Source organism: Littorina saxatilis, linkage group LG16 (genome assembly GCF_037325665.1).
Source record: "Littorina saxatilis isolate snail1 linkage group LG16, US_GU_Lsax_2.0, whole genome shotgun sequence".
NCBI lineage: Eukaryota > Metazoa > Mollusca > Gastropoda > Littorinimorpha > Littorinidae > Littorina > Littorina saxatilis.
Genome location: NC_090260.1, coordinates 22,942,334 through 22,957,134, shown reverse-complemented (window position 1 = coordinate 22,957,134; position 14,801 = coordinate 22,942,334). Strand labels below are relative to the sequence as shown.

At 40.7% G+C, this 14,801-nt stretch overlaps 1 protein-coding gene across 1 annotated transcript; it reads left to right on the top strand.

The window, feature by feature from the left end:
- Positions 1 to 6,277: 6,277 nt before the first annotated feature.
- LOC138950602 (uncharacterized) lies at positions 6,278 to 14,617 on the top strand. Its single transcript, XM_070322307.1, has 19 exons — positions 6,278 to 6,793; positions 6,987 to 7,058; positions 7,204 to 7,332; positions 7,443 to 7,514; positions 7,658 to 7,786; positions 7,991 to 8,047; positions 8,293 to 8,337; positions 8,638 to 8,673; positions 8,932 to 9,054; positions 9,266 to 9,569; positions 9,876 to 10,082; positions 10,660 to 10,735; positions 11,130 to 11,153; positions 11,435 to 11,659; positions 12,030 to 12,100; positions 12,234 to 12,338; positions 12,489 to 12,700; positions 13,069 to 13,233; positions 13,436 to 14,617. The coding sequence occupies exons 1-19, from the start codon at positions 6,471 to 6,473 to the stop codon at positions 13,683 to 13,685; spliced, it is 2,625 nt and encodes an 874-aa protein (XP_070178408.1). The 5' UTR covers positions 6,278 to 6,470; the 3' UTR covers positions 13,686 to 14,617.
- The last annotated feature ends 184 nt before the right edge of the window (positions 14,618 to 14,801 follow it).

Sequence of the window (14,801 nt, the reverse complement as noted above, 5' to 3'; positions counted from 1 at the left end):
CCAGCAACAGATGGGTGTCATTTTGCATTGTGGTTAATACAAGTGACATACACTGCAACAAGAAGCAGGTAAAACCAGCAACAGATGGGTGTCATTTTGCATTGTGGTTAACACAAGTGACATACACTGCAACAAGAAGCAGGTAAAACCAGCAACAGATGGGTGTCATTTTGCATTGTAGTTAACACAAGTGACATACACTGCAACACGAAGCAGGTAAAACCAGCAACAGATGGGTGTCATTTTGCATTGTAGTTAACACAAGTGACATACACTGCAACAAGAAGCAGGTAAAACCAGCAACAGATGGGTGTCATTTTGCATTGTGGTTAACACAAGTGACATACACTGCAACAAGAAGCAGGTAAAACCAGCAACAGATGGGTGTCATTTTGCATTGTGGTTAATACAAGTGACATACACTGCAACAAGAAGCAGGTAAAACCAGCAACAGATGGGTGTCATTTTGCATTGTAGTTAACACAAGTGACATACACTGCAACAAGAAGCAGGTAAAACCAGCAACAGATGGGTGTCATTTTGCATTGTGGTTAACACAAGTGACATACACTGCAACAAGAAGCAGGTAAAACCAGCAACAGATGGGTGTCATTTTGCATTGTGGTTAACACAAGTGACATACACTGCAACAAGAAGCAGGTAAAACCAGCAACAGATGGGTGTCATTTTGCATTGTGGTTAATACAAGTGACATACACTGCAACAAGAAGCAGGTAAAACCAGCAACAGATGGGTGTCATTTTGCATTGTAGTTAACACAAGTGACATACACTGCAACAAGAAGCAGGTAAAACCAGCAACAGATGGGTGTCATTTTGCATTGTGGTTAACACAAGTGACATACACTGCAACAAGAAGCAGGTAAAACCAGCAACAGATGGGTGTCATTTTGCATTGTGGTTAATACAACAGCAAAAGAGAAGTAGGTAGCACTCCGTTTTGCACAAGCGGCGGACTACGGTCATTGTGAAAAAATGCAGTGCGTTCAGTTTCATTCTGTGAGTTCCACAGCTTGACTAAATGTAGTAATTTCGTCTTACGCGACTTGTTGCATTTTAATCACATCTGATCAAATATATCCATCTAGATCAGGCTTACACTCAGAAAGACTTGTATTTCGGCACAGCCCGTCGCGATATAACCTTCGTGGTTGAAAACGACGGTAAACACCAAATAAAGAAAAGAAAAGAAATTTCGGCACAGCAGTCAGCACGATGACTGATGAGCGACTCAGTCACTTAACGAGATTATATGCGGTTCGTAAGTGTCACGGGATTTTGTCAAAGTTATTCGATGCTAACCCTGCAGACTTATGTTTTGCCACATTTAAAACACATTAATTTTTGTTGTTGATTGTTTGTTTTCATGTTGATGTGTTATGTACAATTAAACCCCCCACCCCCTTTTAAGTCACCCCACCCCACCCCCAATTTAAGGCCTCTCCCCTCTAAGGCTTGCTTTTGTAGACTTTCTGTTCATACCCTCTGAAAACATAACCCTATTTTCCAAGGGCATTGCACTTCTACCTAATTATTTATTTACCCTGTTTATAAGGGCCTGTCAACTTGAAATGCTGTGGTAAAAGTTTGAAAGGGCAGCGTTCAGTTCATTCGGCTTATAATGAGGGCCGGCCTTGCAAAACTGCGCAGATATTGCAGAGTTTTGAAAGAAATGTGCAAAGTGGGATGTTTCAGATGAAGCAGTAGACTATCTTTGGCTCTTATCACTAGCCTGGCGGGTCAAATTACAGTGCAGCTGGGCGATTTTGGCCAGAATTCGTGAGCTGATGATACATATCGTAAAATCCCTAGCAAATGCCCAGTCTCCAGCAAACGATACCCACTTTTGGCCAAAAGTTGTGCAGAGGGGTTACTACCTAGCAAACGCCCACCCCGTTTTTTTGTTTTTTGTGTGTGTTGTTTTTGATAGAAAAGGGTACCTGCTTCTATTGTAATAGTGGGGTTTGTTTTATTTACAAAATATATACAGTCCCAAAAGAAACCAACAGTGATTTGAAATGTGAGCCAGCCTCAACATCTGACATGGTTGTATACATTTTGTTGTGTGTGAAAATGTGGTGAGACGTTATCTTGCAAAGGGGTGTATTCCTCGCAAAAGCCCACCCCCTACTTTTACCCGAAATCTGTGCAGAGGCGGGGGGGGGGGGGGGGGGGGGGTGGCGTTTGCCAGGGATTTTACGGGTATATGCATGGAAACTGGCTGCCTACAATTATTGCTACAGCCAAAAACAAATTCACTTGCTAGCCCCTTCTTCTTGACCCCAAAACAATGTACATGTACTGGATTTTTACAGAATCGACAAAGATGATTAGAAGTGGAACTTGTGATCAGCTACCATGGGTAGGGTTCATTAAATATTTGAGGTGGTTTCAGATGCTGAAGCCGTTTTTGCTACAACGGTGTTATTTCCTATTTCAACATCTATCACTCTATGTACTTTCTTGGGGGGAGGGGGGTGGGGATCATTAAGGGGTCAGAATCAAAACTATCTTCACTTAGGCTACTGTCTGATTCATCATCCGTGTCAGACCCTTCTCAACATTTTTTGGAATCAAATTCATCATCAGAATCGATAATGTCATGATTGACAGACCTTTGAATTTTTGTGCCGCAGATCTGGAAAGGGGCTTTTTTGTTTGTTTGTTTGTTTGCTTGCTTAACGCCCAGCCGACCGCGAAGGGCCATATAAGGGCGGTGCTGCTTTGACATTTAACGTGCGCCACACACAAGACAGAAGTCGCAGCACAGGCTTCATGTCTCACCCAGTCACATTATTCTGACACCGGACCAACCAGTCCTAGCACTAACCCCATAATGCCAGACGCCAGGCGGAGCAGCCACTAGATTGCCAATTTTAAAGTCTTAGGTATGACCCGGCCGGGGTTCGAACCCACGACCTCCCGATCACGGGGCGGACGCCTTACCACTAGGCCAACCGTGCCGGTCTGGAAAGGGGCGTGGTAGTTTGAGTTAGAGCAGTTGGGATAGGGGCTAACGTCTGTTCGTCTTTCCTCTTTGTCAAAGCACGTCTATTGTCCAATTCGGTTACAGTCTTATTGTAACAGGCATCACGTTACCGTCGTAGTGTAACAGGCATCGCGTTACCGTCGTAGTGTAACAGGCATCACGTTACGGTCTTATTGTAACAGGCATCGCGTTACCGTCTTATTGTAACAGGCACCACGTTACCGTCTTATTGTAACAGGCATCACGTTACTGTCTTATTGTAACAGACATCACGTTACAGTCTTATTGTAACAGGCATCACGTTACAGTCTTATTGTAACAGGCATCACGTTACAGTCTTATTGTAACAGGCATCACGTTACCGTGTTATTGTAACAGGCATCGCGTTACAGTCTTAGTGTAACAGGCATCGCGTTACAGTCTTATTGTAACAGGCATCGCGTTACCGTCTTATTGTAACAGGCATCGCGTTACAGTCTTATTGTAACAGGCATCACGTTACAGTCTTATTGTAACAGGCATCACGTTACAGTCTTATTGTAACAGGCATCACGTTACAGTCTTATTGTAACAGGCATCACGTTACGGTTTTATTGTAACAGGCATCACGTTACAGTCTTATTGTAACAGGCATCGCGTTACAGTCTTATTGTAACAGGCATCGCGTTACAGTCTTATTGTAACAGGCATCGCGTTACAGTCTTATTGTAACAGGCATCGCGTTATAGTCTTATTGTAACAAGCATCACGTTACAGTCTTATTGTAACAGGCATCGCGTTACCGTCTTATTGTAACAGGCATCACGTTACAGTCTTATTGTAACAGGCATCGCATTACCGTCTTATTGTAACAGGCATCACGTTACCGTCTTATTGTAACAGGCATCACGTTACCGTCTTATTGTAACAGGCATCACGTTACCGTCTTATTGTAACAGGCATCACGTTACCGTCTTATTGTAACAGGCATCACGTTACAGTCTTATTGTAACAGGCATCACGTTACGGTTTTATTGTACCAGGCATCACGTTACCGTCTTATTGTAACAGGCATCACGTTACCGTCTTATTGTTACAGGCATCACGTTACCGTCTTATTGTAACAGGCATCACGTTGCGGTTTTATTGTGACAGGCATCACGTTACCGTCTTATTGTAACAGGCATCGCGTTACCGTCTTATTGTAACGTCACAGTCCTGTTGTAACAGGCAACACGTTACCGTCTTTTTTGTAACATGCAACACAAATTACCATCTTATTGTAACACGGGTAACACGTTACATTTTATTTGAACAGGCTACACTTTACTGTCTTGATGTAACAGGCAACAAAGTTTAGTTACAGTTTTATTGTAAGAGGCAAACACGTTACAGTGTTACCGGCTGTATCAGGCAACAAGTCAGTGTTATTGTATCATTCTAAGAACATGATTTCTGAAATAAGTTACTTTGATACCATTGAGCACAACCAGAACACATCTCCAATCAACAAAAGTGACAGTATAATAAACCCCTCTCTACGCAGTGCCACGTCTCCACCACACAAACCCTGACTTACTTTAGGCGTGGCCTCGGGGACGTTTTCTTTCTTTCTTTATTTGGTGTTTAACGTCGTTTTCAACCGTTCAAGGTTATATCGCGACAGGGAAAGGGGGGAGATGGGATAGAGCCACTTGTTAATTGTTTCTTGTTCACAAAAGCACTAATCAAAAAATTGCTCCAGGGGCTTGCAACGTAGTACAATATATGACCTTACTGGGAGAATGCAAGTTTCCAGTACAAAGGACTCAACATTTCTTACATACTGCTTGACTAAAATCTTTACAAACATTGACTATATTCTATACAAGAAACACTTAACAAGGGTAAAAGGAGAAACAGAATCCGTTAGTCGCCTCTTACGACATGCTGGGGAGCATCGGGTAAATTCTTCCCCCTAACCCGCCGGGGGTCTCGGGGACGTGTCGCTGAACGAAGCGCAGGTTGTCTCACATGTTTCGCTCGTAGTCGGGGCCGGCCGCTCTGATGTTGAAGGTGTAGTCCTCGCCCAACTTGTTGTTCAGATGCTGGGGGTTGTTTAGACACTGGAAGCGGCCGTTGACCATGATGGCAAGGCGGGTACACACAACCAAAAATATTGTATTATGTAGTTAATCTGAATGTGTAATCCCTCGTCCCCCTCCCCCTTCTTCTTGAAACTTTAGCTGGCTGTATATGGCCCTGTTCGGTAATACATTGCTGTACTTTTTTAAGAAATTTTAAAAAACATTTACGTTTGTTTGTGTCTGGTTTTGTTTTATATGACTTTGTGAGTCCAATATTTTTTATGTTTAAACTCGACCATTATTTTGATGTTTTTTTAGTTTAATACTTTGATGAGGTATATGCGCAGTCTTTGCTTTTGCTTACAGTTATATTCTTTGTATACTGCTCCAAGGACAGGTTGGAAGATTAGGCAAAGCCTAAAACCTTTATCCTTATGTAATAAAGTTCTGAGTTCTGAGTTCCTCTTTTTCTCTCTCTCTCTCTCTCTCTCTCTCTCTCTCTCTCTCTCTCTCTCTCTCTCTCTCTCTCTCTCTCTCTCTCTTTCTTTCTCTCTCTCGCTGTGTGTGTGTGTGTGTGTGTGTGTGTGTGTGTGGTGTGTGTGTGTATGTGTGTGTGTGTGTGTGTATCTCTCTCTCTCCTCTCTCTCCTCTCTCTCTCTCTCTCTCTCTCTCTCTATCTCTCTCTCTCTTCCCCCCTCCTCTGTATTCGTCATTCCTCATTGTAATTAAACGAGACAACTGATATAACTGTACACGATTTTGAATTTGCAAGAACACGCCAAATTGACAATTTAAAATAACCAGTGTTATCCGGCTGATAAATAGACGAGACCTCATGCAGCTAGTTTCAGTGCAGGTTGACAATTGTCATTCAACGTACCAGTTGGTTAACATATGTGTAATTCCCTTCGGTCCAACCTGCATGTCGTGAAAGCCAATAGAACTACTGTCTGTCCATTGAAAAAGCCAGATCTACACTACTCCTCATAAAAAACTGTACACATGCGTTTGAGGGCGGATATTTCTGATGAGGCCGTTTATCGTAAAAGCAAATTGATGGCTGGAAAGGCCGTTTATTCCCCTAACGTATTCAGAAAACAGATTGAGTTTACATGACGTAGTGTCGATACAGTGGAACCTACAACACAGACACACCCCAACATCAAATTCACAAAATTAAGGTTCCCGCGTTAAAATTGAAAACTGCTTAAAGACTCCCATTGAGCTCAACCCATAGGTTTAAGGCTTTTTCAGCTGTTGCAGCGTATAAAAATTAGGTGTTCTACCAACTGGGGCTATTCAAATCTTTGTAGTTTGTCAGAAATCAATAATTGAAGATAGTTTCGAAATAAACCCATACCCTTCGCCGTGATATTTTTAGAACAGTCACGTGACAGTGTATAGCGAGGCGATTCTATGTTTAGAACATTTACCGGAAACGGATTTCCCCTACAAACAAAGATGGCTTCTCAAGATGTGAAAGATCGTCTTCGATCTATGCCTCCAAAAGTATGTTTGCCTCCTACTCCACCTGCTGTGCCTGTTGCCAGAGTTGCAAGCACGGCTTCGGCCAAGAAAAAAAAGAAAAAGCTGAGGGAGAAATTGAAAGTTTGTTTGACCAGCCAATTCGAACGATGGGGGGCCCTCCGAGGACAGGTGTTTGCCAAGACACCTCATTTGTTGAAACCTCACAACAGATCAAAAGCAGACACGGAACTTTCTAGAATCCTCATGGACGCGTAAGTATCGTTTAAATTCAATTCAAATTCCTCCTTTGTTCTTGTCATTTGCTTGTTTTGTTTTCTCTTTGAGTACCATGTTTTCAAATAATAATTTACAGTGACAGTGTGACGAACATTCGTTTCAAAACCAAAGTGTTGTTTCCAGTCAATCAGTGCTTTCTTGACTACTGTACTTCTTTTTCTGTTTTAGGTACGAACGAACTCAAGAGGCCGCATTGACTGACCCTCAACCAGGATGTTCTACTTGGGATATTGAAAGCAGGTCAGTGTCAATTGATACATTGTGAAAGTCAGCTTCACACAGAGCTCTGATGTACATTTACCAATTTGCTCAGCTGGGTGTAGTGAATGTAGGAACCGAATTTATTTCAAAGTGCATGGATTTTGTTTTTGTTCTTATTCAACAGAGCTGTGCAGAGACCAGACTTTGCTAAACAGCCTCCGCAGAAAACTTCCACCCCAGGGCAGCTCCTGCAGCAAGCAAAAGTCAGCACCACCCCCGACCTCTCCTCTGTCCCTAGTTCGTCCAAGCCGTGGTAAATGTATTTTGTAAACTGATAATTATAGATGAACATTCGTTTCATTTTTTTTTTCAGTCAATTAGCGCTGTATTGACTTCTGACTTATTTTTATGTTTTACTTTTAGCTATCAACAGATTCAAGAGGCCGCATTGACTGACCCTCAACCAGGATGTTCTACTTGGGATATTGAAAGCAGGTCAGTGTCAATTGATACATTGTGAAAGTCAGCTTTACACAGAGCTCTGATACATTTACCAATTTGCTCAGCTGGGTGTAGTGAATGTAGGAACCGAATTTATTTCAAAGTGCATGGATTTTGTTTTTGTTCTTATTCAACAGAGCTGTGCAGAGACCAGACTTTGCTAAACAGCCTCCGCAGAAAACTTCCACCCCAGGGCAGCTCCTGCAGCAAGCGAAAGTCAGCACCACCCCCGACCTCTCCTCTGTCCCTAGTTCGTCCAAGCCGTGGTAAATATATATATGTACTTTGTAAATTGATACTCATACTCATAGACCGTTTATTGACAGTAAATGGGGTTCACAAAAACTTAAAAAAGAAATGTTGGGAAGATTGGTTTCAGATTTTGTTCAGTTTGTCAGTTTGCTAGTTTCATGCATTTAAACACATTTTAATCAGGTGATGGTCAGAGTTGATTGTTTGACATTTTTCAGTACACCTTTATCAGGTGTGGAGCCATTCGAGGAGGAGCCAGAACTTGAGATTGAAAAGTGAGTGCATTTACTGAACATGGTGCAGTGTTGATTTTGGTTGGCTGGTTACACCGGTTGTATATTGTCTCCCTTGCACAAATAACTGTCTTGTTTAAATCAAAAACCGCTATCTATTTACAAAGTTCTAAATGCTAAACTTTAAATCGTCTCCACAAGTGCCAGTGGGTTCACATTATCGATTGATTCAAGGTGTGTTAAATAGTCAAATCATATTTATAAATAACTTTTTTTTTCAATTATAGGACTGATCAGCCTGCCAAAGAAGGGAAAGGGATGAGGTCAAAACGGTAAGCTTGTCATTGTTTGTTATCTGCATTTGAGTTGAGTTGGCAAACTGTCGGCCAGAGATCAACACCAGCCGGTTACCTCAGTTTACAATGACGGCAGTCATTAGTGTCTACTATTGTTGATTGTTGAGTTGGTTGCTGGTTTAGTTATACCAATTATTACTTCTTGTTTTTTCAAGATAATGAAATGTAATGTCAACAGAAACTGGATACTGTTGAGGGGTGTTTTGATTTACCCAGTACATCTAGTTCTTGTTTGCATGTTTTAATACATTATAATTACCATTTTTATGTTTACAGGCAGAACATTGACCGCTCCTTTGTCAACCCTCTCAAGTAAGTGTAGTATTATTAAAAAAGCTAATTTGTAAAGAACCATGTGAAAATAATAATGATGAAAAACAAGACACACACACAAACAATGAGAATATTCTGATAATAAAGGTCATTTGATGATTTTTAATGTTTTCGGAGATACATGTAGTAGTATTATAGATTGGCACTGCAGGCACATTTTTTCTTGTTTGTCAGTTGACAACTTACATTATTATTTTGAGTGATGCTAACTTTGTTTTCAATGTCTCTCTTGTGCAGCATCACTGTTGAATTCAGTGATTTAACCTGTGATGGTGATTTAGATGGTGATGACAGCGACTTTGATGTCGATGATATCGAGCTGGAATCTCAAGACGCCAGTTTTTTTCTCACCATGGATGTGTATGTTTTGCATTTCTTATTAATGTGTTGCTTTTGTAAGAATAAAACAAATTCTAATCTATTTCATTTGTATGTAATGTATACATGAATTTATACATTTATGTTGTAAAATGATTAAAATGGTTTCATTCTTCTAGGGAAGTCTAATCTACATCAGACTGTATTGCACACTGAATGTTATTATTATTTTTTATTTATTCCTATGTGTCAGGGATGAAAAGTATGCCAAGGAGGCAGACGAGGTGGCCTTTGAGGAGGTGGCGTACGGCCAGCAGGAGGACGAAGAGACAGGTGATGCTGACACTGCGGAGGAGGTGGAGTTAGGACCAGGCATCACCAGGATAGCCACAGCAGACCAGTGCCAGGACATTTGCAACAGCACACTGTGCCTAGCATTTGTCCACCAACTAAAGGCACTGGCTGCTGTGAGCATCAGGAAATGCTCCACTGCTGGGTGTGAGCATGTTCCTGCCGTGAAGGAGGGCTTCACAGGCTCAGCACTGTACCTCAGATGGGTGAGAACATTTTATTTTTTACTCACATGCGAAGCAAAAGTCAGTCTATGTACTCACCTGGTTCATCTGTCCGTCTGGCCGTTCATTCGTTAAAAACTAAAATGTTGAATTTATCTTGGACACTACTAAGTCTAACAGCACTAAATGTGGCATGATGGTTCAGATTTCAGAATGCACTTAGGCTTCATCAACTCATTATGTTTGTACATGTATATGTTCCTAGTAATCCTACTGACAGTGACACATTGAATTTTTATAAAGTCATTTGCATTTTTGTTTTTTTCAAATCTGATCTGTGAATTTCAGGAATGTGTGAAAGGCCATGTGAGCCACACATGGTGTGCCCAGCCCACCCTGCCCAACAAAATTCACTGTGGTGATTTTCTAGTCAGCACATGTATCCTCCTAAGTGGAAATAATTATGCCAAGCTGGCGTTGTGGGCGAAGGTGCTGAACCTGCCCTTTCCTGGTGCTACCTTCCACCAGGCTGTCCAGAAACATTATGTGGTGCAGGTAATTAAAAAACAGTTAAAAAATAATTTATAATGTGTGTGTATAAAATGGAAAGAAAATGGAATTTGGATATTGATAGTTGTGTTGTTTATGTTTGCCTGCCAGTTTGTGTTAATATCTATGCATGTTTGTTTTTACCTGTTTAAATATTGTAAAGCGCTATGAGTAGATTGTCTAGAAACGCGCTATATAAATGTCCATTATTATTATTATTATTATTATTGATCTCTATCTTTATCTCTAGCAAACTCAAAGCGCGGCAAAGGTTGCACTATACAGGCGCCCTACTCACGGCCCAACGGGGATTTGAACCCGGGTTGCTGTATCCCTGGGGAATCGTGTTCACCACAGAACCAACCGGCCACCCTAGTTACAAATGATGTTTAGAAACTAAAAGCAACCCATTCTCGTTATGTATTCAGATGTTTTGTAACAAGTATGGCATTTTTTGTTGTTGTCTAGAACAGTTGACATAGTCTAGTCTGTGAGGCAAAATTCTTGCTTTGTGTGTCCCTCAGTGACTGTCCCAACTCACAAGAATATAGATATATAACTTTGTTTTCCATTTATCATAAAGGCTGTGAAGGACACATGGAAGGACCACCAACGAGCCATCTTCGACTCATTGGCAGAGCAAAATTTGGTTGTTCTGGGTGAGTGTTTGTTGTTCTTTTGTGATTTATGTTTGACCCCTTTGTCACTGTTGTGCCATTTCAGAAATATAATGTATCCAATGCTGTAGACTTAACCCAACCCCACCCCCCACCCCCCCAACCCCACAATAATATTGAAATGAATGTCTAAAATCAACTTTATATTTTCTATTTTATTTCTCAAAAGCAAAACATGATGTGATGCAGGACATAATATTCAATTTTGGACATTGTATCAAGGCGTGCTTGCTTTTGAGAAATAGACTGAAAGAAAAAGTTACATTTTCATGTAACCCACTGAAATTGACTTCCTGTTGTCAAGTGACGGCAGAGCACTTTTTATTGAACATTTATTTTGTTATGTCATTCCATTTTTGTGTGTGTGTGTGTGCAGGAGATGGACGCAATGATTCACCAGGTCAGTACGATTATTGCAGACCTGCATTATTCAATGACCCAATATATACCATGTCCCCAATTTTACATAGTCATTGGAATATTAGAATGTGCTATTTACCATCATGTAGAATGATATAGTCTAGGCGCTTGAGTAATTGGCTTGCCTGTGTTCTCGTAACCATGTTAACAAACAACTGAGCTTAGAAAAGCCTTGCAATTTTGATGTCCGGTCAGAGAATATTGTTTGCAGGTTTCATCATAAATGGTTACTTTTTAATGGTGCATTGAATTTTCAAATAGGTCATTGCGCACAGTACTGCAGCTACACTCTTATGGAGGCTGAGACCACAAAGATTCTCTCTGTCCAGTGTGTGGACAAACGGGAAACACAGCGAAAATCCACGAACATGGAAAGGGTTGGATTTAAGAGGGCACTGGATGAGGTAGTGCTTGAAGGTGAACGGGTGGACACCACTGTTGATGAGGTCGTCACTGATGCCCATGTGGGAATAGCTGCAGATATGAGTATGTTCTGTTTCCTCTTTTCCCCCCTTTGTGTGTGTGTGTGTGATTAACAGTCAATTATATGTTAGCGGTAATTTATTATGCAACATTTATTATCTATACATACATCAGTCCCATCTGGATGGACAGTGCAGTGAGTTAGAATGCTTAATTTCAAGATAATATACCTCTTGCCCACTTTGGGGATACAGTTTAGAGTGTGTCACCATTATTGTCTCTTTAGCAGCTGTTGTTCATTGTATTATGTGTGCATTGCTAAGCCCTTTTCATTTAATTTGGGCTGGTCATTTTAGCAAACATTTTAAAAATGTATGCACCAAATATTTGATATTGCAAATGAATATATTTTGTTCTTTGTTTTGTCAAAAAGAGGCGATCGGAAAAAAACATTCCCTTGATGTGTGGCATGTTGCCAAAAATATTGGCAAGAAGCTAGCCAAGGTACGTATGTTGTAATTGTGTTATAGTTTGATACAATTTTGAAATATTGTGAATGCTTTATTGGTTTTCTCATGTTTTCTTTGGTTTGTTTGTGTGTGTATCTTTACATTTTACATTTGCATTTTCTTCTTAGATTGCTGCAGGCAGTAAAGGTCGCAAGCTGCAAAAGTGGATCCCTTCGATAGTGAACCACTTTTGGTTCTGCTGCCAGAAGGCTGACACCAAGACAAAGTTCATGGTAACCTGTTTGGTCATTGTCTTGTTTGGTTATTTGTACGGTTTCATTTACAAATAATAATAGCACGTCAATCACAATTATGCACTAATTTCAATAGTTTGAAAAAAATCAGGCATGTATAGTTTTCTGAATGTGTCTGTTCCATTCCAGGGTATGTGGCGAGGAGTTTTGCAACATGTTTGCAACATACATTCTTGGGATGCTGGTGCCTGGTGCTGCGACCATGAAGACCTGGGCGGGGAAAGGGAGGATGGGAGGGCCTGGCTTGATCCTCAGGAAGACCGTGCCCTAGTGAAACAGCTCGCCTCTGTGGTCTTAGACCAGACTCTGATCCAGAAAGCAGAGTTGGTCATCACAAACAGGTTAGAAGATTATTATTACTCACTATTGAGGGAGAAATCAGGGAACTGTTTACAGTGTGCATGAAAGGAGATTATGTGGGTGCAACAAGTATGAACTTGTTTGTGTGGTTTTGTAATTACTAATACTCGATGTAAAAATCAGGAGTTGTAGTGCTCATACTGATGTGTGCTGGCCAACATTATACAGTGGAACTCTGTTATAGTGAATATAAGAATTTCGCTGTAACAGGGTTGATTTATATCATACAGTGAGGTAAATAAACAAGAAAACCTATCGCTACAGTATCAGCAGAACATCACTGTAAAATATTTAATGATAAGCGTGTTCACTTCTACCATTATATATAATACTTTCTTTTTACATACAGGAGCACATGCCCCCTGGAGGTGTTTCACCAACATTTGTTGATGTATGCGGGCAAAAGGTTTGCGTACACACCTCCGGTTTATGAAGCCAGGATTCTGTTGGCAGCCATGGACCACAACACTCATGCTGGTCGACCCTTGGCGACTTCAAAGGATGGCAGAAAGAAGTAAGTACATGTATTGAAACACACTCAATGCAATGTTTTTGTTGTTTGTTTTTTTCACAGGCCAAACATGTAAATTCAGGCTTCAAGTTCTAGATGTATGATCATGTCCTTGGCATGTTTAGTTATATTATGACATTCAAGGCCATTACAAGGGTTAGTGTCAAGCATTTTAGTCATAATTGTTCTTGTTCTATGTTGATAGGTATCACAGATGCTTCAATAAGAAAACCGGCCGCTGGTCGGTATTCCCTGTGAAGGTCCCAAAGACCTACCACCACATTCCAGCCCTGAAGCTGCGAATCATGGAGATGAGACTACAAGACCCGTTGCCACTGCACAGGAAAAAACCTCTGGCACAAGAGGACCCAAGGAGACTGTCAACACACCTGGCAGCAACCTCCCCACCTCCAACTAGTGAACTTGTTGCACAGAAAAAATCTCGTTTTACCTGAATGACGGTAGCAGTTGAGCTGGTAGTAGCCCAAAAGGAGGCAGAACATAAGGAAAGAGTGTCAAGTGGGATAATTATTACCTCCCTTTTTGTCTGCGGTTCTGTTACAGTTGTTTTTGACATGTGGAGAGGTACAACAATATGACACCAGTGGACTTTTGAAAGGCCCTTTTCAAGACAGCAATGTTTGTATGTGTGGGTAACCAGTAAAAATGCATAGACCCGCATAGTTCTATGGCATGGCTGTGTTTAGTTTTTTAATTTAATCTGCTGCCTTATCATGGACCCTAAATTGCGCTATTTCACCAATATAGATGGGAGGCTCTTGTATACATTGGCGAATAATGATTTTAATAATAACTTTGAAAAATAGTAATAACTTTGTGATTATACATTGGCAGACTAAATTTGCAAGAAAAGCATTTATCAATAGTTTCCAAAGCTGTATCATTTTAGTTGAGACTGTGTTGTATGATTTTCACTTCAAATTGATATCAATTGCCTTAGACTACATTTTGCTTCACAGGCTAGATTCAGGCGGCATAGAATGGCTGCAGGCACAAGAAACTCACATTGCAACACATATTATAATTGAGCATGTTGGAATGTTCGGCTGAAAATGTACCTCCCATTATAATTAAAGGAATGTCAGCGACAACCCACCTCTCAATGCAGGGACTGAGGGAGTGGTTGTGACATGGTGATCATGTTTTTTTTTTCTTTTCTTGTTTAGTTGAAAATATTGCTTGTGTACAATAATTGTTTATTCATGATACTAATGTGTGTGCGAGAGAGACTGAGGGTTTGTACAACATGTGTTAGTATATTCTTATTATGTGTGGCTGCAAGCGTGACTTAGCATATCTGTTTAGTTGGCTTTTGTACATGTTTACCTGGAAACAATATGAGAATAATGGTGGTAACGATACTTGATATTTGTCTGTCTGTTCATTTGTTTTTATGAGTGCGTTGTGGTGTGGTAATTGTGCAACAGTATGTCTGCTGAAAGAAAAGAAAAAAACAAAAAACAAAGACAGAAACTGTTTGTTGTCTGCAGATAAAGGGATGTACACCACTTTGAAAATGACTAAAGACTATTGTGTGTTTGTTGTGTGAT

Bases quoted from the DNA above. Each gene is read 5' to 3' on its own strand.
- LOC138950602 (XM_070322307.1), top strand. From the start codon at position 6,471: ATGTTTAGAACATTTACCGGAAACGGATTTCCCCTACAAACAAAGATG. The intron at 7,787-7,990 runs GTAAATATATAT...GACATTTTTCAG, and splicing joins CCTAGTTCGTCCAAGCCGTG to TACACCTTTATCAGGTGTGG. The intron at 12,101-12,233 runs GTACGTATGTTG...TTTTCTTCTTAG, and splicing joins TTGGCAAGAAGCTAGCCAAG to ATTGCTGCAGGCAGTAAAGG.